At 38.3% G+C, this 27,425-nt stretch overlaps 1 protein-coding gene across 3 annotated transcripts; it reads right to left on the bottom strand.

Annotated features, from left to right (window-relative positions):
* Window positions 1-27,318, bottom strand: UTP6 (UTP6 small subunit processome component). Of its 3 annotated transcripts, XM_082371285.1 has the most exons (19): window positions 27,117-27,317; window positions 25,451-25,535; window positions 20,798-20,839; window positions 20,468-20,560; window positions 19,712-19,759; window positions 19,192-19,255; window positions 17,362-17,480; window positions 13,907-13,984; window positions 12,914-12,995; window positions 12,385-12,466; window positions 10,939-11,123; window positions 10,319-10,398; window positions 9,869-9,946; window positions 7,692-7,871; window positions 6,794-6,874; window positions 6,479-6,588; window positions 5,636-5,702; window positions 2,937-3,009; window positions 1-1,875 (listed from the first exon to the last, which is right to left on the bottom strand). In XM_082371285.1, exons 1-19 carry the CDS (start codon window positions 27,206-27,208, stop codon window positions 1,718-1,720), a joined length of 1,797 nt encoding a protein of 598 aa, XP_082227411.1. In that variant the 5' UTR covers window positions 27,209-27,317; the 3' UTR covers window positions 1-1,717. The 3 variants fall into 3 exon arrangements, with proteins under 3 accessions (XP_082227411.1, XP_082227413.1, XP_082227412.1); XM_082371287.1 differs by lacking the exon at window positions 2,937-3,009 and having other exon boundaries at window positions 27,117-27,318; XM_082371286.1 differs by lacking the exon at window positions 20,798-20,839.
* Between the last annotated feature and the right edge of the window lie 107 nt (window positions 27,319-27,425).

Genomic DNA, 27,425 nt, shown 5'->3' with positions numbered 1-27,425 from the left:
TAATATTCATAGCAATTTAATATATAATAAAGGTAGTATTACAAATCAGCAGAGACAAAAATGGCTACAAACAGTGTTGTGGAAAATTTAGTTAACTGCATGGGGGAAAAAAATACTGAGTTGTCCTCAGCCAGAGGCAGGGTTTTCAACAATAGAAATCATACATACAAAACCTCTGGACCTCAAAAAACACCACAAAAAAAAAGCTGGGGGCAAATAATTTGCAAAAAAGAAGAGATGAACTAAAGATGACTATTCTTAGTACATAAAAAACTCTTATAAATTAGTAAAAAAAAAAAAGGTCAAAAAATAGTCAAACATGAAAAGACATGAGAGCCAGGAAAAATGCATTAACTGCACTGATATCAAAGAAATGCACATTAAAACAAGGATATATCACTTTTCACCTATTAAAATGGTAAAAATAAGAAATATAATGCCCACAGTGCTTCAAAGTATTTTCATACATTGCAAATTGACAATACTTATCAATATTCTTTAAAATAGTTATATCCCTTAATACAGTACTTCTACTGTCAGATGTCAGTCTCCTAAAGAAATAACCAGGGATGTTAACAAAGATTTACAAGAATCTTCACCAACAGTACTTACAAGAAAAAATTAGAAATGACAAGGTCCAACCATAGGGGATTAGTAAAATAAGTCATGCCTCATCTATCCAATGGAATGTTCTGAATTCATTATATCTTTTTAAGGCTATTTAATGACATGGAAAAATAACATAATATTAAGTGAAACATAATAGTAAGTAAAACTGCACTGAATGCTTCTCCCAGTGACAGCATCATAATGTTAAGTTACAGGATGTACAATTCAAACAACTGTCTCCCCTGCTCCCAGAACGCCCTTCTCTACTCCAAGCCATCCTCCATCCTCGCCTCTGAAGCCCTTCTCTTTCTAAGTTACTCCCTACCCCTACCCTCCTTTTGTTGCTGGGCCTCCCCAATGTAAACATTTCTTTGCAGATGGGTCCCAGAGATAGAACACGCTTTTATAATCGCTTAAATCTTCTTAAAGGACAACTTTTCCCCCAATACCCAGCATCCTTCTCTGCTGCTTCAACCAACTCAGGACATCCAGCTCTGTTCCTCCAACCCTTACCTCCATCCCCAAAAGCTTCTCTTCTTTCCTGCCTATGACGGGCACTCAATGAATGAATGAATGAGTAAATGATCTAACAGTATAAATCCAATTCTAATAAAGGAAATCAAATTAGTGATTTTAGTCCAGATGACAAAATTACAGGATGCTTTTATTTTCTTTTCCACATTATTCTATTCCACCCATATTTTCTACAACAAATGCATATCATATCACATATATTTTTATAATAAAGAGAGAATAAACAAACAGAACTGTACTTTCCTCTCTATTTTAACTGACCCCTGGGTCTAGATTAGAGATACTCAAGTTTGACCGGTGGTAATAAAAGAAGATCAGTGATATGATTTCCATGTATTTTGGAAAACATTTAGGACCTACGGTAGGTCTGGCCTCAACAATTGGCCTCTGGCCACTAAACAGCAGTTCTCTTTTCTGGAATTAAAGATTAACGCATTAACAAAATAAAAGCATGTCTCAAAATCAGACACCATCTCGTCTGCCATCTCAGCAAACTGCAGATGAATGCATAATACAAAACTACGCAGAGGGCTTACAATACTATTTCACAAAGTTGGCTGTGTTCTTCCTCTTTTCACAACTGGCCGGCCTGGTGCACAGCATGTTTAGCTACAAACAGCTCTGCTGACTCTCCCTGCAACATTTTCATGGCTCGCCAGTAGATCTGTCCGCAGTGCTCAGGTCTACCAAGGGGGTGGTTCAATTCTTCTTTGATGTAATCCATCCAAAGATCTTTAAAGGGAACCCAAAAAATTACTGTAAACATACAATTAGGTAACTGACAAGGCTTTATTACATAAACTTAATTATTTAATATCAATTCAATGCAAGATTTCTAAGAAACTTAACTTCTTGCTGTTATTTTCCTAGAACCCTATGTAAAACAATACCTCTCTCAGCTTCTTTACACTATGGTATTTCAAAGACTTTTTTTTTTTTTTAAAGTAGAAATCTTCACTTGGATCGTGACAGTCTAGTGCTCTCACCTTCTGACACAGCCCACATTCTACTATAGAATGTGTATCTCTCAAGAAACCCGCTTTCACTTTAAAAAAAAAAAAAATCATGACAGTCTATATATTTCATAAACTCAAAAATACTAAATATTGTAGAGGGAGGATTTTACTGAGTCTCTTTCAAGGTGAAACAGACCTCAATGAGTTCATTAGGACCCTGTCAGCTTGCTTAATAAAACTTGCTTGGGTTAGTAAAAATGCCATATTCATTCATTTCACCAGAAGAAGGTCTGCTGAAACCTTGAAAAAGCTAATGTATTGTTTTAAATCTGAGTTTAACAACTCTACATGTCAGTTTTTGAATTCACAAGTAAACAGACTTTACATGACTTACCTATACCGAGAAGTATGTTTTACAAGTCCTATAAATTAGACACAGACAATGTGGCAACAGCCCATGACAATCTTCGTCAATTAGTATCCCGCTACCCTTCTGCTGTAATTCCCACCCCATTTTGTTCTGACCTACATTATTAACCTTTTCCTTACAAATATCACATTTTTCAAGAAAACCAAACCAAACGAATCTCCTTCTAGTCCAGAGTTCTTAACAGAAGACCCATGGATACCTGGGCTTGTGAACTTGAAATTATAAGCAAAATTATGTCTGCCAGCATTTATGCACTGAGTGAGGGAGGAGGCAGGGGAAGGATGCCAAGTTATATCCGCAAAGAGGCCCATGACCCCAAAGCAGTTAAGAACCACTATTCTAACCATCATAGGTTACAGACCACACATGCAAACAGACCCATGTGTCTATAACTGAAGTTTACTTACCAGAATCTACAGATCCAAATTCTCTCAAAGCTCTCTCATAATATTCTCTTAAGTTCGCTATCTTGCAGGATTCCTAACAAAAATAATCAGACAATCTTGCCTCAAAAGCCTAATTTATAATGTCACAAATTCTTTTCACACATATTGTTAAGCAGATATCAACTATTAGGCATTTGAAGGGGAGGAGAGATAGGTTTAAATGAACACAGCCTGACTCTGAACTTATCCAGAGAAAAGTCAAAGACACTACATGGCAGAGTAAGTAAACGCCAGTGATAAAAGCACTTTGTTCTGGTGGCATGGAAAAAGCCTAATTAATTCTCACCTGGGGGAACATGGGCACCTCCACAGGAAAATATATGTGAAAGCCCTGAGGGAGGAGCAGGATTTAAATAAATAAATGGGGAAGGTTCTATTCCCTATGGCAAGGGATTTCTTCCTTTGAATATCTGGGCTCTGGCACACGTTAGACATACCCACCTTAAAACTTATTATATCAAGGCAAAATATATATAAATACTACTTATATGAACTTCAGGAAGTTTTTTGAACCCATCAGACAGACCTTAAAGTTTCCTCACCCATAAAATGAGGACAGTAATATCTCTTAGGACAACTACAAGGATTCAATTAAAATGCTGATGAATTACGCACCAAGCAGAGTAGACAGTGCTAACTTTACAATCAATGAATGTTAATTCTTCACCTCTACTTCCATTTAAACGTATTCTCCTTGTTTCATTTTCAAAGCAGATTAATTAACATCTTCAGTTTAAAAATCTTTTTGTGTAGTCAAATAACTATTTCCTCATTCTACTTTCTCTTCGCTGAGACTGTACTATTTTTATAAAAAGCCAGTTTAACCTCACATCTTACATAGGCAAGAAAAACAGAATGACACTTTGCGAAGGGCTCATAGTGAGCATGGAACTGTGCAAAGTCCTTTCCATCCAGTCTCCCATTTGGCCTTGTAACCCTCACGCCTCTGGAACAGGTATTCCGACCTCCTTTACAGATAAGGATGTCGAAGCTTAGAATTAAGTGACCTGCCCAAGGCACATAACCATTGTGTTATTAATCCAAAGCCTGGCTATGAATTATTATGCTAGACTAAGTCTTATACTGTAAGACAAGAACAGATCACTGACCCACACAATGGTCAAACCTATGAAAATAAGAGTTCAACCTCATTGTTAATTTTTCAATTAATTTTTAATTGTCAATTTTTCAAATAAAAAGAAACACCAATCCCTGGACTTCACTGGTGGTCCAGTGGTTAAGACTCCACGCTCCCACTGCAGGGGGCATGGGTTCAATCCCTGGTCGGGGAAGTTCTGCATGCCGCGCAGTGTGGCAAATAAAAAAAGTAAAATAATAAAAAAATAAACACCAATCAAAATACCAAAATAAAAGAGAGAAGGCGAAACTGAACACTTGGAGAAGGTATGGAGGAAACAGGTATACTGATATATAGATATATATATGGTGATTATCACTATAAATAAGTATAACTTTTAGAGAACTATCTGGCAATATGTACAGAACCATTTAAAAAGCCAGTATAGGGACTTCTCTGGTGGTCTAGTGTTTAAGAATCCGCCTGCCAATGCAGGGGACACGGGTTCGATCCCTGGTCCGGGAAGATCCCACATGCCACAGAGCAACTAAGCCCGTGCGCCACAACTACTGAGCCTGCGCTCTAGAGCCCGTGAGCCACAACTAATGAGCTCGCGTGCCACAATTACTGAAGCCCACGTGCCTAGAGCCCGTGCTCTGCAACAAGAGAAGCCACCGCAATGAGAAGCCCACACACCGCAATGAAGAGTAGCCCCCGCTCACTGCAACTAGAGAAAGCCCGCGCACAGCAACGAAGACCCAATGAAGCCAAAATAAATAATTAATAAATAAATAAACTTATATATTAAAAAAAAGCCAGTATCTCCAGTCCTCAAAAGAGAAGGAAAAAAAAAAACTATATAAGCAAAATGCTTGCAGCGCTGTTTTCAATATCAAAAATCTAGAAACAACCGAAACGTAATAGAATGGTTAAGAAAACTACAGGTTTAAGAATAATACAACAACCATTAAAAATGATGCCAGGTAAAAACACAGGAATGTGTTTACAAAATGATGTTAAGGAAAAAAAAGTGAGAACCTCCACATGTCACGTAAGTCAGAAATAAAACATCACAAAACTGTGCATATGTATGTAAATAAGGATTAAAGAAAACAACAAAAATAAAAATAAATATGATCGGTTGTGTTATTGCAAGGGGATAACAGATGTATTTGGACTTTCATGTATAATTTTTTTTAACTGACACTTTCCTGTATTTTTTCTCATTCACAAGTTCAGTTAAAAACACCAGAAACAGTTACGAGTGCCTACTCTCTACCTCACAACCCAAAACAAGAGACAAACAGGGCACTGGAGGCAGAAAAGCAGCATCTCACACAGCCTGTCAGGGAGGACTTCCTGTAAGAGGTGACATCTGAGTTGTCTAGTTTCCAGACATGTACCTTTTATTCTTTGCTTGATCACCATTCCTGAAACCACATCTATGAAAAAGGGGTTGGAGGAAGGGACCAAAAATTATACTGTATTATAACGAGAGCTTTTTAAATAACAAAATGCTGCCATAGATTAGTTAGCACTAATCCATTTTCCCAGACAAAAAATGCATAGACAGGACACTTACTTGCTCCTTTTCAAACTGGATCATCTTCCTGAAAAAATCAACTGAAAATGGACGGCTTTCCTGTAAACTAAAAAGGAATAGGGGGAACCGTTATCTTCCACAGTGAAGAAAGCCTCTTACATGGCATGAATATAAACACCTGCGCCAGTGCCTCCGCCACACGTAGTTGGATAAAGTCCTGGCTGCAGTTCAGCATGGCGACTGGACCTGGCCACCAGTCACTCACCATTTTCAATCTCCAGTGCCTTTACTCTTCACCACCACCAAACACCTACCCAGTTCTCTTCCTGTTCTCTTCTTTCTCACTCTCAGGGTTTTAAGTTCCCTCTCCTTCATCTCAGGGTCTTTTTGAAGGAGACCAAGAACTCCATTTCTAAGAATATATTCTAAGAAAATAATTTCCAATATGGACAAATAATATTTGTGCACAAAGGTTCCTCAAAGCAGTTACTGTGGCCAAATAAATCATGGCACGTCCACAGGGTGGTATATCATATAGCTGTTTTTAATAAATGTTATTTAAGAAGAATTGTAACTCGTAGGAAAAAGGCCAGTCTAATGTTCATCAATAAAAGTGGTACACCACGTGCGATTATAGCATAATCTCAGACATGTGAAAAACAAATTTTAAAATGATACACTAAGACGGTTTTTCTCTTGATGATAGGATTACAATGAATTATTAGTTACCTCTCTCTCTTTTTTTTAAACTTTCCACAATGGGCATGAACTAAACAGCTCTTGGATTTATTCCTCCATCTATTTGTGATTCATATAATCTGGGTACGAGGGGCTGAGAATGGGGTTGAGAGACTCATAACAGCCATGCATGTCTGCGAGTACCTTTTAAACACAGCTCTGGCCTTTTTGTAGCCACCACTTCGATAAGCCCAATCCAGGTACTTATCCTTCAGAGTGACTGAGTCGCCACCCGTGACAGCTAAGACAGCTTTCTAAAATTTAAAAGAAAAGAGAAACAAGCTACATGAGGAAATGTCTACATATCAAAACAAATTTTCCCAAAACCATCCCAGGCCATGCAATGAACAGTGCTTTAAAAGGAGCACATGCTTTAGAAATAACCCTTTGAAAGCTAGCCAACTAGCAGGGCTATCTGCTCATTCCCCACACACAAGACTTACAACAGGGGGCCTGTACCTTAAAGATTGCTTCAGTGTCTTCTTGGCTTTTGGCACCTTCACTCCACTCTGCCCAAGAAATCCACAATGGCAGACAAATCTGCTCACAAGTTAAAAAAAAAAAAAAAAGTTAGAAAATGACATCTTAGCACTATGCTGTGAAAACTAGTCATTATAAAGACAGGTTCCTCCTGAGATAATCAATATATGCAATACAGAGTCATTCCCAGTCTGCCCCACTGTACAGAACTCTCAGTGCTTGGCAGGAATGGTACACCAGAACACAGACAGCCTTCGGACCCAGTTGCCCAAAGCAATACTCTCCTGTTAATTCTACTTCCCCCCTGTTGGGGAATACTGCCTAAAGTTATTATCATCAATTATCAGTAAGTTAAGCACTTAACAACCCAAAACTAGTCAGACCCAAGCTACCCAGGTCACGTCTCTGCTGTGTAGGACCACAACACAAGTGCTAACTAATCTAGGCTGAACTATCTAGCCTTTGCTCATGTCCCAGCAGCACATACAAATGAGCGGTAAAATAACTATGATTTTTTTCCCCCTATTTTAACTCCTGGAATATCTTTTTCCTACTAGTATAAAAAATTCACTGCAAAGCTTTAAGGTTTAGTCTTTTAAACTTTAAAGTTTAGAAATAATATTCTATTAGTATTTCTCACTTATAAGATATATAAACAGGAATAGAAAAGTTTACATAATTTAGTCGACTTTCAAATAATGAATTAGAAATAGGCTGGTAAATGGAAGTAATTCTTCCACCCATGATCCCTGAACCATCACCACAAATGCACTCTGGGGCCAGCTTTCCTTAGACAAGTCTACTCCAAATGAGCTTTGGCTGCAGTCTTAAAAGGTTTCCCAAACAGAATGAAATACAAAAGACACAACTCACAGACCTGGGGTTTCAGGTGCTCAAAGGCTTCTTCAAAAAGCATGGCTACGTCAGGGCTCTTTGAGGCAATCAGCACTTGCAGTTTCACCTGCCACATCATCACGGAGCCTGGGAACAATTCCATCCCGGCTCCTGCCACCTCCAGAGCTTCCGTAAGGAAGTCATGGCGCAGCAACAACTCGCTCTGGATAAGACAAAGGGTCATTGGAAAAGTATCTACTGAGAGCTACATTATCTACAGAAATGGGGACAAATAAAGACCTCATGCGAGGCAATAGATACAACAGCCTTTCTACTAAACCTTTCACCATGGCGGCCAAACAGGCACAAAGTAAAAAACTTGGAATTTCTCCTCCATTCCCTGCTCCTATCCCCAAGGGCTATCAAAAAAACATAGGTGAAAAGCAGAGGGCCTAAATAATTTAGGTTGAAAGTTATATTTTTAATAAAATAGTTCACTATAATAAAACCCACATCCACCACCAGTATTTGTGGGATGGTAAAGAAACAAGTTTATTCATTCAAACAGAGTTGGGCACACTATAAACTAAATAATGGGTACCTATTTTTCTGAAAAGAGTCATGAGACTGTTCATGCCACAAACTTGGGAATTTTACTTTAACAAATATGACCCAACAAATAAATGAACAGGAGGAAATATCTGTTTAAAAATGCTTCCGTCCACACTACTGTAACAGGGAAAGAAAAACCTAAAACCAATCCAATTCTACAAAATTGTGAAAAAGCAAGTAAATGGCAGTATATAATCCATTCATTCAGCAAGCATGTTAACTGCACGCTATACAGTCTAGATTCAATAATGAGGAGGTCAGGTGCGTTCCCTACTGCCCACAGCGCCTCCAATTTAGTAGCAGAGAGTCTGATACGTACCATCACAGAAAAAGAATCATATACTACAGAGTACAAAGCAGAAGCACCCAACAGAGTCTTTGACAGTGATGAGAAAGGACTCCCAGAAAGGAAGCCCCATCTATGCTAAGACTTAAGGAAGAACAGGCGTTAGGTGAAAGCAGAGATCCCCAGGAAAAGAGAAGACTCTCCCACCAGCATGTGCAAGAAGCTGAAGATGCTAGAAAGCTTGGATCCGAAAGGAAATCCAAGTTCAGAATGCCAAAAGAAACTAATAATGGAAAGACAGCAGGACTGCCAAGGCACTCCAAGCCACGCCCAGCTGAATTTACAGGGTGGGACGGACTGTCCTGCCAGCAGCATTCAGTAGCTCCAACAGAGCGGCTGAACTCATCCAGGCCTGGGATTTTTCACAGATAGATTCCATAATGGAAGAAGGGTACCCAGTCGTGGTACAATACAATATGCTACTAATATATATATCAATAGTTTATGTCGATCTATGTAAAAAGCATAGAAAAAATGTTAATGTAAAAACAGTACCACACAATACAAAATAGCAAGAAATTAATTGCAATTACATAAAAATTGTGTAAATTATATAAATCAAAAGAGGTTAAGAGTTATACAAATAAAAGGCATTCAATAAATATAAAGATTTTTGTCCTTTTTTTTCCACTAAGAAAGTATTTAAATACATTAACACATTCACCATCTCATGGCATGCTCTCAACAACTTTGTGAGGTGGCAAAAACAAGGATCACTATCATTATTCTAAAATCAAGTAAACCAACTCAGAAGGGTTAAGTGGTTTGCCCATCACCTACCTATTAAGTCGCAAAACCCAGTCTAGACCTGTGTATTCCCACACTACATTATTCTGGTCTCTATGTAATAATCCTTACCCACTTCAGAGTATAAGGATGGGTTAATATGCCTCTTACTAGAATGTCAGCTTCTAAAACACTGAACACATCTAATTTGTCTTTATTGTACCAACGGTTAATCTGAGACAAGCATAGGTTCAGGAAAACATGAATGGATGGACAAACAAAATACACCCAGTTGTGACTCTGTTCTGAGTGCTTTCCACTATATATTGCAATATTCCTCCCTCTACTGGTACAGATTTCATTTCTGGCACACACTAAATACTGACAGCCAAATAATAAACACTCTCTGCATCTACCATGCCAATCTTTCAAATGTGCTTAGTCATAAAACTATATATATTAAAACACATGACACCAGCCTGAACCAACCAGAATTAAGTACATGTAATTGACACTGAATGTGTCCAGGTCCTTACCCACTGCTTGTACTGGAATTCTGGTAGAAGTTTGAGATCATGTGCCTTCCTGAATGCAACCATGGTTCTTTCCAGCCTCTGAAATCAGAAAAAAATCTCTCAGTTCATCACAAAACTCCCAGCAGGGGTCTTTGGCCTCTGACAGGAACGAAAGCAGTTTTACACCTTTCTGAGAATTGAAAGAACGGACAGAGGTGGTTTCACTTATGATTAAATGATCTAGGCAGTGGCACCAAGCACAGCCCAGTAAGAGAGGACCTCCTTACCTGGTGGCCAGAACTAGGGCAAAGCAGACTCAGACCTTCAGAATGACAGGTCACTCACAGGACAAAGAGTGGTTATGCAACAAGTTCTTGGAAGCTGTCTCAGACCCCAAAAACCTGTGCCTATGTTCTTCTTTCAGAAGACACTTTCTAGTCAGCCACTGTAACCACGTAACAAAGTCAATACCTTCTCTCTGAGGAGCCGACTGCTTGTCTTCTTAGCAAACCTTTCCATGCAAAAGTTGATGTAACACTTGCACATGGCCTCTGGAAAAATCAGAGAGATTATGTTGATCAGACCAGCAATTCTTTTAGTTTAACAGTCATTGTACATCTTTTCTTTGAAGGGAAAACTCCTCTGAGGAAGAGTTTAAACTAGTCTGGTGAAAAATATAAGTTATTCTGATTACAGCCTATCAAACATCTCAAATACTGAGGGCCAACAACTGAGTAGTGACATAAATACAAAAATTAAAAGCCTTATCCATGTCATGCACCCTTTACCTTTATTTTCCAATATTACAAAATTATAAAGTAAATCTATAACAGAAGATAATTAAGTAATGATAATGAAACAACCTTCTGAATGATCACATCCTAAGTATCATTTATTTCCCCAAATAAATGAACAAATGCCACAGCTATCGAGGAAGGTCATAAAAGAGAAAGAACAAGTTGGAAAGCCAGGCACACTGTAAACTACCACAGAGAGGTTCCAGAAATGGATTCTGGCCATGGGAACGGAGCTTCAGGTTCCTGTGCAGGAACACCGTTACTCCTCAGCACACAGGGCCTGGAGAAGCTCACCTGTACGCAGCGTCTTCACCGCCTCTTCATACACAGCGCAGCACCTCTCCTCCCGGCGGCCCACCTCTGCCGCTTTGGTTTGTTTTGCTGTGGGCGGCTCTTCTCCTGGCTGTGACTCGGTCTCTAATTCTCGCCGGGCCACATAATCCCAAGTGAGGGGGTCGTCTGTATGCAGAGCCTGAAGGCTGAAAAATACTGACATCAACCTAGGACATAAGACTAACTCAGAACATCAAACAGAGAGACAAGACTGACTCAGAACATCAAACAGAGAGACAGTCCCAATGCTCTCAAAATGTACCCAGTACACCCCTTTAACAATTCCAGCACCAAAAGAGTCATTTCCCAACAGGCTCCCCAGATGTCTTCACCCTCACTATGTAAATGTTGTCAATAGATCAGAGCTGTCACACACTTGTTAGTTTCAGATTGTTTCAGACATCATTCACAAATGTTAACTTGTAGGTTAGCTCTCAAAGTCAAACCAGCAGGTATGTGTGACAAGATACCTGGTTCTCGAGCCCAAGAAAACCTTACCATATCTAGACTCCTGATTTTCTCTAATAGAAGGAGCCTAATCATGTACCAAAACCCTAAAGGTATCCACAGAGCAAACTGATCCAAGTTCTCTCTTATCTCCTATGAAAGTAAGAGTCCTATTAAGGGTGAAGTACCCACAAGGTAGGCTGCAAATATTTCTTCAACCATATAACCAGACATTAAAAGAATAATGTCTGGGGCTTCCCTGGTGGCGCAGTGGTTAAGAATCCGCCTCCCAATGCAGGGGACACGGGTTCGAGCCCTGGTCCGGGAAGATCCCACATGCCACGAAGCAACTAAGCCCGTGCACCACAACTACTGAGCCTGTGCTCTAGAGCCCACAGGCCACAACTACTGAGCCCACGTGCCACAATTACTGAAGCCCACGCGCCTAGAGCCCGTGCTCTGCAACAAGAGAAGCCACTGCAATGAGAAGCCCGTGCACCGCAATGAAGAGTAGCCCCTGCTCGCCACAACTAGAGAAAGCCCGCATGCAGCAACGAAGACCCAATGCAGTTAAAAATAAATAAATTAAATAAATATATTTTAAAAAAGAATAATGTCTGATTACCTGCAGCACTCAACTATAAACATTCATGAGTACAACTCTCATCTTAAGGACAAAAGACATGCCAGGAAAGCAGGAATATAGATTTTTATATAAGCTATAGAACATATTTCTTATTGAACAAAGGCAAACTATTTCCCAAGGGAAGCCAGTGAGTCAAACAACTTCTCCAAAAATACATTTTGTATGTATACATAAAATACTATACAATAGTCCTAAAACAGCTTTCTTCCAAGGATTTTGTATGGTATCTTCTTTCCCCCCTTCTAAATATCCAACTTCAAACCCTTACCACAAGATCAAAACAGACATATTCACTTTTCCACTATTTTACTTACTCATCATAAATTTCTCCTTGCAGATCTTTGGCAAAGTCGAATAGCTGTGCAATTGAAAGCAGTGACACATGAAATTCTGCACCTAAAATTTAAAAAGCGGGGGAGGGGAGTAAGACTCTAAAGAAGCACTTTCTTAAAGTACTGGAGTTAGTTTTGGTTTTTTTATAAAGTGGGAAGTAAGATAAAACAAAAAAATCACCCATGGTCCCACGATACAAGCAAAGTCATTATTAATATTTGAGTATTCATTAAGGACTTTATTCTAAGCATCTTTAGGACACAAAAGAATGTACTAAATCATTTATTCTTTTCAACTCCCCACATGATTTAAGTACTCAAAAACTTACTGAAATGTTCAGTTATAATCTAAGGGGAAATAAGCCTTTTCTGAAAGAATCAGGACACTATTTCCTACAATCAGAGTTTTATACACATTCTAACAGAAATTTTCAAAATAGGCTAAAGGTTCCTCATTATAAATTGAATGTTTCACTTTCCCACCATAAATAAATTTTCAAAGGATACCTACTTTTAATTATGTTTACAGAATTTTTGTAGATGATCCTTGCCAACTCGCCCATAAGGATTTCTTCAGCATACTCGAGATTCCCCTAAAGAGTATGATATTAAACATCTGAACAGGTAATGCCAGTAAGCAGAAATAGCGCTAGAAGGAAAATTAACAATCCTAGACTACCTGTGCCACATGACCTCTGGCAAATCACATCTCTTCTCTGGGCCAGTTCCCTCACTTGTAAAATGTACAGCTTGAATAAGATCACTGATCTTCCAACTGTATTCTCAGGCTCCTGGAGTTGTAGCAAGATTACACGGCTTAAGGCCTCACTCTCTACCTAGACCAGAATAGGTCAGGTTTTACATGCCATGTTTACCCTTCTGTGTAAGATTTTATTTGGATAAAAAAGTTCAGAGCTGGTAATCACAATAACAGGTGATAGTGAAGTTCCTTTTTCAGCTCTAACATTCTCAAACTTGTTTCTTTAAACTTACTCTGTCACGTAAAAAATTACATAAAATGGAAAAGAAAGAGGCTAGGAATCACACGTTTCACAACCTTTCTTGAGCTCCTTCGACCCATTAACATATCATTTAATGAGATCATAAAGAACAGTATTTGGCCATTCCATCAGTAATAATTTCAAGGACCACTCCAATTAGTCCAAATGTCTATTTTTAAAGCACAAAATTCCATTTTTATTACTAAGCCCATTTTAATTAAATCAGTGCAAGACATTTAAAAGTTTCAAAATATTAAGTTGGAAAGAAAAATACATTCTAAAGATTTTCTTCTTTATTCCCACTTTGTCTCCAAGACCTGAAACCAAGAGCCACGAGGCAGTCAGTCGCGTGGTGCTGGAACTGCTGTGGCACTGGAATGGAACCCGCCAGCCACGGGCAGATCGGCAAGTCACGAACAGTGCTCCTAAAGATTTTCTGTTACTCCTAAGCAGGTTCAAAACACTATATCTTGTTAACAAGTGACAATACATTAGGATCTTACCACATCCATCTTGGCTTTTTCAAACTCTTGCTTTTCCTTCCTCAATTTCTCAGCATGCATCAGCTCCATCCTAAAATACTAACACAGAAGGGAAATAATGAACTGAAAACCTTTGGAGATAAATTTTTAATTAGAAATATATAACCTGCCTCTTTTTACTCATAAATATCAGATCTGGGGAAGTGTGGAGGGAGTGTTATAATCTATCTTGTTATGAAACTAGCTGACATTGACAAGGCATGGATTTTTTTTTTTTTTTTTTTTTTTTTTGGCCACGCCACACGTCTTGCAGGATCTTAGTTCCCCGACCAGGGATCGAAGCCGGGCCCCCACTGTGACGACCAGGGAATTCCCTCTCCCGAATGTTTCTATACAAACATATGGTTAACACATAATACAAAGTTGGATTTGTCCAGAATTTTTAATACTTTGAATTCTATGTTACAAGACATATTAAAATGACAAGTTTTAAAACAATGTTTATACTCATTAACCCAAAAATTCTGCTTCCAGAAATCGATAAGGAAATAATCCTAAATACCTAGAAGTTTCATACACAAGGGTATAAGAGCAAATAATGCAGACAATCTAAGTGTCTAAAAGTAGGGAAAGTGAAACATATTATAAAAGAAGCAGACTGGTGATGCAGCCATAAAATAGTTACAATAATTTAGTAATGGTGCACCACAATTCTAGAGATATTCTACTTTGTTTTTAAAGCTGGCTATAAAATTTTGCATATAACACAATTACCATTATGTGAAAAATGTGCACAGGAAAAAAGCCTATGAAGAAATGTTAATAGTATTTGTCCTCAGTCATACTTTTTCCTTTTCTGTGCTTTTCTGACTTTTTTCCCCAAGATTTTCTACAAAGTACATATTACTTTTAGAGTATAAAATAAAAAACAATCTTTATTTTTTTTAACAAATGCAACTATCAGAACAGATAATGTATATCTCAAAATGTGACTTGGAGATACCTGGAGATTCCCAAAACCCTTTCAGGAGGTCTACAAGGTTAAAACTATTTTCATAATAATATAACATGTTATTTGCCTTTTTCACTCTTATTCTGTCAAGAGTTTAAGGTTTTTCAGAGGCTATATGATGGGTGCTATCACCCACACTGAATGCAAAAGTAGAGACGAGAATATAGCTGTCTTCTATTCAGTCAGATATTCAGGAGATTAGCAAATATGTAAAATAAGGCCATTCTTCTCTTTAAACTTTGTTTTAGAAGAGTTTTCTTCATTTAAAAATAAGTAACCTATATTGACATGTAATGGGTTTATTTTTATTTTTATTTTTATTTTTTATTTTATTTTATTTATTTTATTTATGGCTGTGTTGGGTCTTCATTTCCATGCGAGGGCTTTCTCTAATTGAGGCAAGTGGGGGCCACTCTTCATCGCAGTGCGCGGGCCTCTCACTATCGTGGCCTCTCTTGTTGCAGAGCACGGGCTCCAGACGCGCAGGCTCAGTAATTGTGGCCCACGGGCCTAGTTGCTCCGCGGCATGTGGGATCTTCCCAGACCAGGGCTCGAACCCGTGTCCCCTGCATTGGCAGGCAGATTCTCAACCACTGCACCACCAGGGAAGCCCCAGGGTTTATTATTTTTAAGTGAATATTTTTAGATTTCTTGGTTTTAATTTTCAATTAAATTAAATTTCAATTAAATATTTAGTTTTCAAATAAAAATTAACAGATAACCCATATAATAAAAGATCCTTGGGGATTTCGGTAATTTAAGATTGTAAAGGGGTCCTAAGACCAAAAAGTTCGAATACCACTAATATAAATTAATATATACTAACATGGGACTATATTCGTGATGTATTAGGTAAAAATATAGAACACAAAAATGTGTAGTAGAATCCCACTTTTCAGAATAAAGCCTGTTTTAAATATCTGTAATATGCATAAAAGTATGGGAGGTAAAATTATGAGTACTTTTTCTGTTACTTTTTTCATAAAACTGCTTTCTCTGAACCATTTATAATAAATAAATTCTATTTACTTTTGATAAGAATAAGCAAAAACTCTATTTCCATTTTGGAAAATACAAGTCTAGGCAATTGTGAAAGCCTCCAAAAAACATAAACAATAACACCATACAATAGCACTCTAATAGCAGGGACGACTGATTCTTATAATAGTTTCTCAGTAAAAATAATAAAGGCCACAAAGAACTGTCTAACAGAATATGAAGAGAAAGGACACAAGACTATAATATAAAACGTTAAATTACTACAAAACCAAAATACAGTTGAGACAGCTACAAAACCTATTAGCTTTAAGACCCATCACACATAGGGGTCTTAATGAGGGTCCCCCTCATCACATAGGGCTTAATTTTCCTTTGACAGCCCAACAGTAGTTTCTCCCTTATTCTGACAAACACCTCAGAAAAGGGTGCAGTTTCAATAATATGTTATTTAATAATATGTCATTATTCGTATTACATATTATTACATATTGTATATGTAATTTGTAATATTACATGATATGTAATGTGTAATATTACATGATATGTAATGTGTAATATTACATGATATGTAATATTACATAATATGTAATATGTAATATTACATATGTAGTCTGTAATATTACATCATATGTAATGTGTAATATTACATATTATGTAATATTACATAATATGTAATATTACATGTGTAATATTACATATTATTACATAGTACATATTATATATTATTACATATCACATACATAATATTACATATTAATATAAATAATATGTACAATATTACATTATGTAATATTATTATGTAATATGTAATAATATTTAATATATAATATGTACCATGTAATAATAAATTATTGCATATGTAATATTGCATATGTAATATTGCATATTATTATATGTGATAATATGCCTTTTCTAGCATTTGCTGGTTTTTTAAAAAATTAAGTCTGGCTATCATTCATTGTTCTAGTGCACCCCTCTAAGAGGGAGTAAGTCCACCAGGAGGGGAAGGAAATATCTATCTCAAGAAAACTAGATGAAGAGAATGAGAAGAAAGTGGGAAAAACAGCAAGGGAAGCCAAAAGAAGCAGGAAGGGGATGGGAGGGGAGCGCAGGAGAAGGGGAGAGGAATAAATGAATGAATGAATACATACATACATACATACAAAGATATAAAGATGGCTGAACCCTGACCCTCAAGTAAAGAAAGGTAGGGTCCAGTTCCCTATCCCTCCCCATGGTAATGGACAGGTAGGAGTTCCAATCTCTCACTAAACACCTGGAAGATGAGCAAAGTCAACACCTACTACTGGCCAAGAAATACCCTTGTGACCCCCTTTCCCCAGCAGCTCCCCTACTTATTCCTAGTCTCCATAAATCGAAGCCTTTTTAACTTAATAAAGTATATACGTCTCCAGAGGACCAAACTAAGACATGACTCTCTCATCTTATGTTCACACACACTCACCTCTTGATAAAGTTTTGGGCACTCTGGATGAAAGCGCAGAGCCCGAAGAAATAGTTGTCTTGCACTTTCTGAAGACAAGCGATCTTCCATTTCCCATTTGGCCGCCATAATCCACAAGGCTGTAAGTGAAAAACATCAGACTTCATTTCAATAAAGTACTCAAGTCAGGTATGAAAAGACCAATGCTCCAATTTTGATACCCAAAGATCTTTTTTTTAAAATCTTACCAAAAGAGGAAGAGGATGGAGATAGGGAATTTCTAATGGTTATCTGTAAAGTATTGTTGCTTTATCTAAAATTTGGAGTGTTCTAAACCAAATCTGTAAATGTTAACATCTGTGCATACTTATGTGCCCGTTACTCTATTCCATCAGATCTAAGGTCAACATCATCATTAACTCACATACAAATTTTTTTTTTTTTTTACATACAAATTTTTAATGTCTTAAAACGCTGGAAAAAATTGTACATCTTAGAGTCAGTGAAATAAATTATTTTGTTCTTTTCTCTGTATTTAAAGTAGTTGATCGTTTTTTTCAAATGACTCAATTATTAAAGTAAATTTTTTATTGTACCTACTGGGAATAAAGTCTTCAAACAAACAAACAAAAAACCTTTGTCCTTCTACATAAGAAATTAACCTTGAGGTAACATTCTAGCTATCTCCCTAGAAACTTCATAAAGATCAGCGATTACCAGACACAGAGAATGGACCTGAGGACACGGGGAGGGAGAAGGGTAAGCTGGGACAAAGTGAGAGAGTGGCATGGACACATAATACACTACTAAATGTAAAATAGCTAGCTAGTGGGAAGCAGCCGCATAGCACAGGGAGATCAGGGAGATCGGTGTTTTGTGACCACCTACAGGGGTGGGATAGGGAGGGTGGGAGGGAGACGCAAGAGGGAGGAGATATGGAGATATATGTATATGTATAACTGATTCACTTTGTTATACAGCAGAAACTAACACACCATTATAAAACAATTATACTCCAATAAGATGTTTAAAAAAAAAAAAAGATCACCTATTACCAGGCAAGAGTGCTTTTGGTAAAAATGACCCACGGTTTGTAACTGTGTCTGGACGAGGAGGGCTATGAATGGTAGAGAGCCACTGCTCTGGGCTTTCTTGAGCATGTGACTCCTGAAACTGAGCAGAGTTCGCAGATATAATACCTGGAAGCTGCACCCATCCAGGGGTTCTCTACGCCAGTGTGGCTCCTCTGCCCACTCCCGTGCTCTCATGCCCTCCCACCAAAGACAAGCCTCCGAATGGCTGACAGTAATAACGTTGTCTTGTTGTATCCTTCGGAATCAACCGGTGCCAAATGTAGCCGATTTTGAGTCTTGTGTGCTGTAAACCGAATACTCCAGAACAGACACTGAGGCACCTTCACTATAAAATATCGTACTGCTTACACAGTGTTCACAAGAGAAGTCTTTCTCTTACAAAACTTGAGTACCTACTCTGTGCTAATCGCTCTTGTAAAATCTGTATTAATATTTTCCCCTTTATGTTTCTGAAATCCTCAGATTTGACTGCCTCCAAACAGAATTCCCCTCAAAGAACTGAAGAGTTTCTTTCACCATCAGCTAGAAAGAAACTCAGTCCTTCTTGCTCACAGATACAATACCTGGCACAGTAACTAGTTCACAGTAGCAGGGATGAACTAAGAGGCAGCTATTCAGGAATAAAAGCTGCCGAGGCCAAGTTCATATGCTCAAGTTCTCAAAATAATTCTCTTAGGTTTATCAAGCAAAATAAATTCCAAAATGGCTTGAGTCTACAAAAAAGGTAGAAAAGGAACTGACAAGGATTTCACCATACCTGGCTTGTTCGAATGAATGGCCAACATGGCAGAGAATACCTTGCTAAGTTGAACTTTGGTAGCCTGTAAAAGAAGAAAAATTCTACTTCCTGCACAGCAAAGTCATTGCTATTAAACTCTAAGTGATCTGCACTGTACCCTCACCAACTGTGAACCCCAATGAGGCGACATCTGCTATCGCTAAGGACATGTAAACAAATACAGATTCACTCAGGGTTCTCTTCTACCTAAACCACTTAACATAAACGTTTTAAATATCTAAAAAATGTTTTCAACTTTACTGAACATATATGCATAAAGACCCTTTTCTTTTCAGCTGATATGGAAGCCATTTATATAGTCATTCACATATGCAAATGTTGTTACACTGAGGTTCAGCCTTCTTGGGTTCTTTTCCCATTTGTAAACCTTACACACCTTTGGAGAAAACATGGAGTTCAGTAGTCAAGAATGAGGTTTAAAATGCAGACTAACCAAAAGCGGGAAAGAGGGACCAAGATAGGGCTGCCCAATACTCACCCACTTCTTACAAAAGACTACATAAGACAGCCAAAGTTGAACATCATCCTGCAAGAAAAGCAATGGAGTAAGTTGCCTGAATTTGAATTTTATATACAATACACCTTTGCATTCATTAATTTTGTTTGCAACAGAGGCAGATTTCAGAAAATCCAATGTGCCACATCCCTCAGCCTATTAGGCTGTTCCTTACCCAAGCCTTAGATCTCTTAACCATGACAACCTGTTCCGTCCCCCCACTCCCACCTACTATGATCTAAGACAAAATTTGTCATCTATCCAATTTGTTCAATGCACTTCTGAAATGGTCTCAATCAGAGGCAGCAAACTAAAATTTGTCATTCCCAAGAATCCAAAGTACTTCCCATATAATATATCCTGGTCCCAGAACCAAACTTGAAGAAAACAAAGTTACTGAGGTGCTGCGCCTACTCTAACCTTATCTTCCACCTCCAAGTACCCCAGCTCGGGGTACTTTATTTAGAGACAAATCCAAATCCCAGACAAGTTTCTGATCCTTAAATATGAATCAAATCCACTGTTTTCAGCATCATCCTCACAGACTAACTCTAAGGTAATGCGATCAATTTTCTTAACGGTTTGATAAGTGGTTTCAAGTCATGATGTTATCATTAGAATAAGTATTGAGATACCCAAGATAAGAATCCACAACCACACATTTGAATATCCATATTCATAATACGTATAATACACACCTTCACATCCCTTACAGCTAAGGGCACTCTGAACACTTACTTTCCACTTGGCTGACGCACGTCGGAAGACACCTTGTACCCGGTGTACAATAGAATTTTCAATCTCATCCTTCTTAAATGAATACCCAATACGCTAAAAAGGTACATTAAAAAAAAAAAAGCCTCAGTTTAATCCCATTAATCCAAAGCAGCATTCCCAGTTGATCTTTAAACAGTACTGGTAGAGAAAGCAAATAATTACAAGTATCATTATGAGCACACCACCACACAATTATCAATGCCAACTACTTCCCAAACCCAAGTTCTAGCTTTGCAGTCACACTATTTAATTCTATATTTTTTTCCAACTTCCAGAAAATCATCTACTTACAACTCGTCTTCGTTGGATCAGTTCCAAAAGATTGATTTCATACTATGAAAGAAAAACATACAAAAAAAGAGAAAACAAGAAAAAGTATAACCTTTTATATAGAGGAGATTTAGTCAAAATCATAAAGTAAATAAAAATCAAGAACATAAAATAATTTGCTATCAAGAAACCTAATTTACAGCAAATGTCTAGCATTCACTAAAAATTCACCTTGCATCTGCAAAACTCAAAAATACATACATTAGCATGCATCTAAACATGTTAGATACAAAGAAAGCATGTTACTAAAACTCTAAGACTTCTAAGATTTACAATATCAATCTAACTTCCTAGTCTACAACAACGTGTTCAAACTTTTAGGAAACTAACCATTCAAAAATTTTAGCTGACGCACAAGCAAATAAAGCAGATAAACAGGGTTGTACTAGCTGAAACAGGGCACCTAATTGGCTCTCCCTACCCTCGCCTCCAAAGGACCACTGAGAACCTCTAAGACTCTCCAAAAACCACTACTATATAATTCCTCTCTAAGCTTGAAGACTACTAGAGACAGAAGGCACAGAACCTTACAAGACCGCATGCTTCCTTTTAAAACTGTCTTACGAAATATTTGAAGCATACAGAACACACATGCAGCTACCACACAGCTACGTCAAAGCCTACATTTTACTATATTTGCTTCAGAACGTTTTTAGAAATAAGACATTTCAAATAAAGGCAAAGCCCCCCATGTCTGATTCCACTCTTCTCCCTCTCCAGAGGAAATGATGATCTTGACTCAGTTGTTTACCTTTCACAAGCATGACTTCAAGCCTTATTATAATGCTGTCTTGAATGCTTTTAAACTTTATACAAATGGTATCATACTGAACCCATCACTCCATATTTTTACTGAACATTATGACTTCAGATATATCCCTGCTGTCATGTGGAATTTAAGTCCATTCATTTTAAGTGCTGTATAGCATTTCATTATACGAACGTGCAATTTACCTATCCTTCCTCCTGGGATGCGTATTTGTTTCCAATTTTTCTATTACAAAAAGCTGTAATTAATATTCTTGCACACATCTTCTTGTGGATATATCCAGGAACTTTACCACTAACATGTAAGCTCCTCAAGGCCATGATTTCTGTCTGCTTAATTTATTGTTGTACCCCATCAGTGCCATGTACATAACAGGTACTCAATATATACTGTATGACTGAATGAATGAAATTGCTGGGTCACACAGTACACGCATCTTCAACTTCATGGGATATTGCCAAATTGCTCTTGAAAGTGATGGGACAAATCATATGCTGATACTGTCAGTCTTTAAAACGTTTATTAATATGATGGGTATAAAGTAGTACTGCACCCTGGTTTTAATCGATACTTACCTGATTACTAACGAGGCTAACATCTTTTCAAAAGTTTACCAATGACTGATGTTTCCCCTTTGTGAACTGCATGAACCTATTTCTCCAGTTGTTTTCATTTTCTTTCCACTTGTTTGTCATTTCTTCTTGATTTGTAGTTTTTTACATATTCTAGATTCTAACTATATATGTTCAAATATTTTCTCTCATTTTGTGGCTTATCTTTTTACATTATTTATGATGTCTTTTTTGCACAGAAATTTTTACCTTTAACATAGTCAAATCAATCTTCTCTTTCATGGTTTGTGCTTTCACAGTCTTCTTCATTTTAAGAAACTTTTCCCTACCAGAATGTAAACTGGTACAGCCACTATGGAAAACAGTATAGAGTTTCCTTAAAAAACTAAAAACAGGGGCTTCCCTGGTGGCACAGTGGTTGAGAATCTGCCTGCCAATGCAGGGGACACGGGTTCGAGCCCTGGTCTGGGAAGATCCCACATGCCGCTGAGCAACTGGGCCCGTGAGCCACAATTACTGAGCCTGTGCGTCTGTAGTCTGTGCTCCGCAACAAGAGAGGCCGCGATAATGAGAGGCCCACACACCGCGATGAAGAGTGGCCCCCACTTGCTGCAACTAGAGAAAGCCCTCACACAGAAACGAAGACCCAACACAGCCATGAATAAATAAATAAATAAATAATTTAAAAAAAAAAAAAAAAAAAACTAAAAACAGAGTTGCCATATGATCCAGCAATCTCACTCCTGGGCATACATCCAGAGAAAACTATAATTCGAAAAGATACATGCACCCCAGTGTTCCTAGTAGCACTATTTACTATTTACCAAGACATGGAAGCAACCTAAATGTCCATCAACAGATGAATGGATAAAGAAGATGTGCTATATATACATAATGGAATACTACTCAGCCATAAAAAAGAATAAAATAATGCCATTTGCAGCAACATGGATGGACCTAGAGATTATCATAGTAAGTGAAGTAAGTCAGAAAGAGAAAGACAAATACCATATGATATCACTTATACGTGGAATCTAAAATATGACACAAATGAACTTACTAATGAAACAGAAACAGAGCCACAGACATAGAAAACAAACTCAGGTTACCAAAAGGGAAACAGGATGGGGGAGGGATAAATTAGGAGTTTGGGATTAGCAGATACAAACTACTATATATAAAATAGGTAAACAACAAGATCCTACTGTACAGCACAGGGAACTATATTCAGTATCCTGAAATAGCCCATAATAGAAAAGAATATGAAAAATATGTATACATATGGATAGCTGAATCACTTTGCTGTCAACCAGAAACTAACACAACATTGTAATTCAACTATACTTCAATTTAGAAAAAAAAGAAACTTCTCCCTACCTGAAGTCATTTTTAATTTTTTGTAGATTTAGTTTTCCCACCACATTTAGCTACTCAATTCCATAGGAATTTATTTTTGCATGAGGAAGGGATCTAATTTTATTTTTTCAATGTGGATAATCAGAACCTCAATATAAAATGCCACTTATGTCTCATAGCAAGTATATATGGTTGTGTGCAGGCAGAGGGGGTATACATGTAAGAGAGGTGTGTATGTGAGTTTTTATATCTACTTATTTCAATTTGTGCTCTAAAACTAAACAAATCAACCTAATCCACACATAGCTCTTCAAATATATTAAGAGTGAAATTATTTGCCACTTCTTAAGTCTCCCTAAGGTTAAACATCTCCATTTCCTTCAATGATTCCTCCCAGAACAAGGTTTACGTCCTGGCTGCCTTCTAACCAACCTCTCAAAGTCCTTCTTAAAATGTCATCCTGAGCTGACAATGCTCCAGACATAGTCTGACAAGTGCAAAATACTTTTTTTCAAACTAACGTCTTCTGAGTGCCTACTGTTTGCAACCTCCTCTGCTCAGCTAACTTACCCAACACTCTACTTCTGTTCATGTAATCACTTAGATTATATGCTTTGACATGATATACTTCTTGATCTATTTTGATATAGCAATCTACTGAGCCTTAGGACCTCCTTCAAATACAAGATTCTTAGCCAGAAGAATATATTTTTCATTCAGTAGGTTTTTTTAAAAGCTAAACTTAGAACCTTTTATAATGTTTATTTGTGTTAAAGTATAAGATTTATTTGATTTGGTTTTTAATTTTATTTATTTATTGGCTGCGTTGGGTCTTCATTGCTGCACGCGGGCTTTCTCTAGTTGCAGAGAGCGGGGGCTACTCTACGTTGCGGTGCGTGGGCTTGTCATTGCGGTGGCTTCTCTTGTTGTGGAGCACGGGCTCTAGGTGCGCAGGTTTCAGTAGTTGTGGCACACGGGCTCTAGAGAGCAGGCTCAGTAGTTGTGGAGCACGGGCTTAGTTGCTCCGCGGCATGTGGGATCTTCCCGGAGCAGGGCTCGAACCCGTGTCCCCTGCATTGGCAGGCGGACTCTTAACCACTGCGCCACCAGGGAAGTCCCAAAGTATAAGATTTATAACATCTAATTATTGGATTCTTTCTGAATCCTGATTTTATCATCCAACACATTATTCTCCCCCACTGAAAACTGATCTAGCATGTGTGTGTGTGTGTGTGTGTGTGTGTGTGTGTGTGTGTATTTTTTTTTTTCAGGGGGTGCTGCGTTGGGTCTTCGTTGCTTGTGCGCGGGCTTTCTCTAGTTGCGGCATGCAAGCTCTAGAGTGCAGGCTCAGTAGTTGTGGCACACGGGCTTACTTGCCCCACGGCATGTGGGATCTTCCCAGACCAGGGATTGAACCTGTGTCCCCTGCATTGGTAGGCGGATTCTTAACCACTGGACGACCAGGGAAGTCCCAAGCATGTATATTTTATCTTCACTCAAATCTTCCATTCATTTACAGGACTGAAGAATCTTGCAGCATACCTCACCTCTCTCTAAATCGACAGACCTCAGGCACATAAGCGTTAACTTCCTAACCATGTGCTATCATCAAACTCACTTTCCTTTATGTTTCCCCACAAGACATAATTGATCAAACCTCTTGCTGAAATCCTGATACACTGGGTCTTTGGCAGACTCTGATCTACTAACCCTATAGAAGAAAACAATGTTCAGTTTGCCAAGGACCAAAGCCTTAGTGGAGCAACACTATTACCAAATTACCTCTATTCCTGTTCAAAAATTACCTGTCTAATCATCAGTTCCAGAATTTTGTAGAAAACTGACATCAAGCTCACTATTCTATAACTGATTTTAAATTTGTGAGGGCATTAAAAGGTAATAAAATTATTCACTTACTTGAACATAATTGATAAAGTCTTCCTTAAAAAGAGTTCTTCGCTGTATTCTGTATTCTAGATCTGAAGCCTTTTTAATGATAGCCCTAAGGAGAAAGCCATTTAAAATGTAACACTTGAAACAAGAAGTTAAATAAATAACTTTGGAATTTTTAAAGTTTATTTTTAATATATTTGAAACATCTATTTGCCAAAATATATAATTCCCAAATAATTATCCTTCACAAGCAAGTACATATTCCTTTTTTTTTAAATAAATTTATTTATTTTTATTTTTGGCTGCACTGGGTCTTTGTTGCTGCCTGTGGGCTTTCTCTGGTTGTGGCGAGTGGGGTCTACTCTTCCTTGCTGTGCGGGGGCTTCTCACTGCGGTGGCTTCTCTTGTTGTGGAGCATGGGCTCTAGGCACGCGGGCTTCAGTAGTTGTGGCTCACAGACTCTAGAGCGCAGGCTCAGTAGTTGTGGCGCACGGGCTTAGTTGCTCCACAGCATGTGCGATCTTCCGGGACCAGGGCTCGAACCCGTATCCCCTGAATTGGCAGGCGGATTCTTAACCACTGCACCACCAGGGAAGTCCCCATATTCTCTTACATAATTACCTCTGTGTTCTTTTTTATTATTATTATGAAAGTATAGTTGATTTACAATATACTAGTTTCAGGACTTCTGTGGTCTTAAGGGCATGAAGATGTACCTTAAAACTTTCATGAAAATCACCTCAATCGATTGCCAGGACCACGGACATTCCCACCAGCAAAGTAAATAATGTTAAGCAGTACTTTACATTATTTATATGTGGTATTAGTAGAGATCTCTTTTCCTCCAAATTCAAGTCACTTGGGTTTTAATAATAATCAAATTTCTTTCCTAAATTCCTCTTATTTCTGAATTTTCAACAGGTAGATTTAAAAAAAAAAAACACCTAGATTGTCTCTACCTATATCACTACTGCAAAGGGCTTATGGGAGAAGACTCACTGTATTTAGCTAAGGAATGAACTAAATACAGAGTCCACTCTTATTAAAGAGTCCACAATATGTTGCGTTTCATAAACAAATGTTTACTTTAAGGTTCCCATAGCCACAGTACTACATTCGCAGTCATTGTAAAATGAAGAAATAGTCACAGTAAACCATTAAAAACTATTATACAAATTAATGAGTAACAACTATATACTAGTTGTTGGCTAAGCCCTGGGGTAAAATATAAAATCGAATTAAATGATCCCCATCTTCAAGTCTTGTTAGAATTATCTACTCCTCCCGGGCTCCCATGGCTCTCTGTTCACATCTCTAGGGCAGTACTCTACTACAATCAACTTACAGTACGCTGCACTGCGATCAAAATGTTTCACTTGTCTGTCTCCCCCACCATACTGTGTCAGGGCAGCTAGCTCCTGACGGGCGGGTATCCTGGTTTTATCCCCTTTATAGCCTCAAAACCTCCTCCACGAAGAGCTGTCAGTATGTTCGAGGGGTAAATGGACTGATCACCTTGCAATGAATGAGAAATTAATTCTGGGCATCATCAGAATCTGGAAATGGGCTTCTACAACATTAGAAAAAATAAACACAACCCAAGTGCCCCCTATCCCTGCCCCCCCGCCACACACACGCCCCAGCCTCCCCTCTACCCGCCCCAGCCCTTCCTCTTCCTCCGCTCTCTCACTTAATCTCCGCACGACTGAACAGTCCAATGCGCTCCAGCTGTTGCAATTCCGGGAGTCGATCCTCTATGCGTTCCTGAATTATCTCCGCCATGAGGTCGAACTCCACAACCCGACAGCGACCTCCTCACAGCCAACACGCGCAGGAAGCGCCCACTCTCTATTCCGGGGACCCGGCCTTGACGCTCGCACGTGCTGACGTAACGTGCGCCCCAGGTCCCGCCTTTTCCGCTTCCGCCGCCTGGCCGTTGGACAGGGACCCCTGGCTCTTGCAGCCGCTGTCTCCCCCTGGCGGCTGACTGTGGGTTTGC

The sequence above is a fragment of the Balaenoptera borealis genome (genome assembly GCF_965194805.1).
Source record: "Balaenoptera borealis genome assembly, chromosome: 20".
NCBI classification, from domain to species: Eukaryota; Metazoa; Chordata; class Mammalia; order Artiodactyla; family Balaenopteridae; genus Balaenoptera; species Balaenoptera borealis.
Note: the sequence above shows the minus strand (reverse complement) of the source record. Positions and strands in the feature narration are given on the sequence as shown.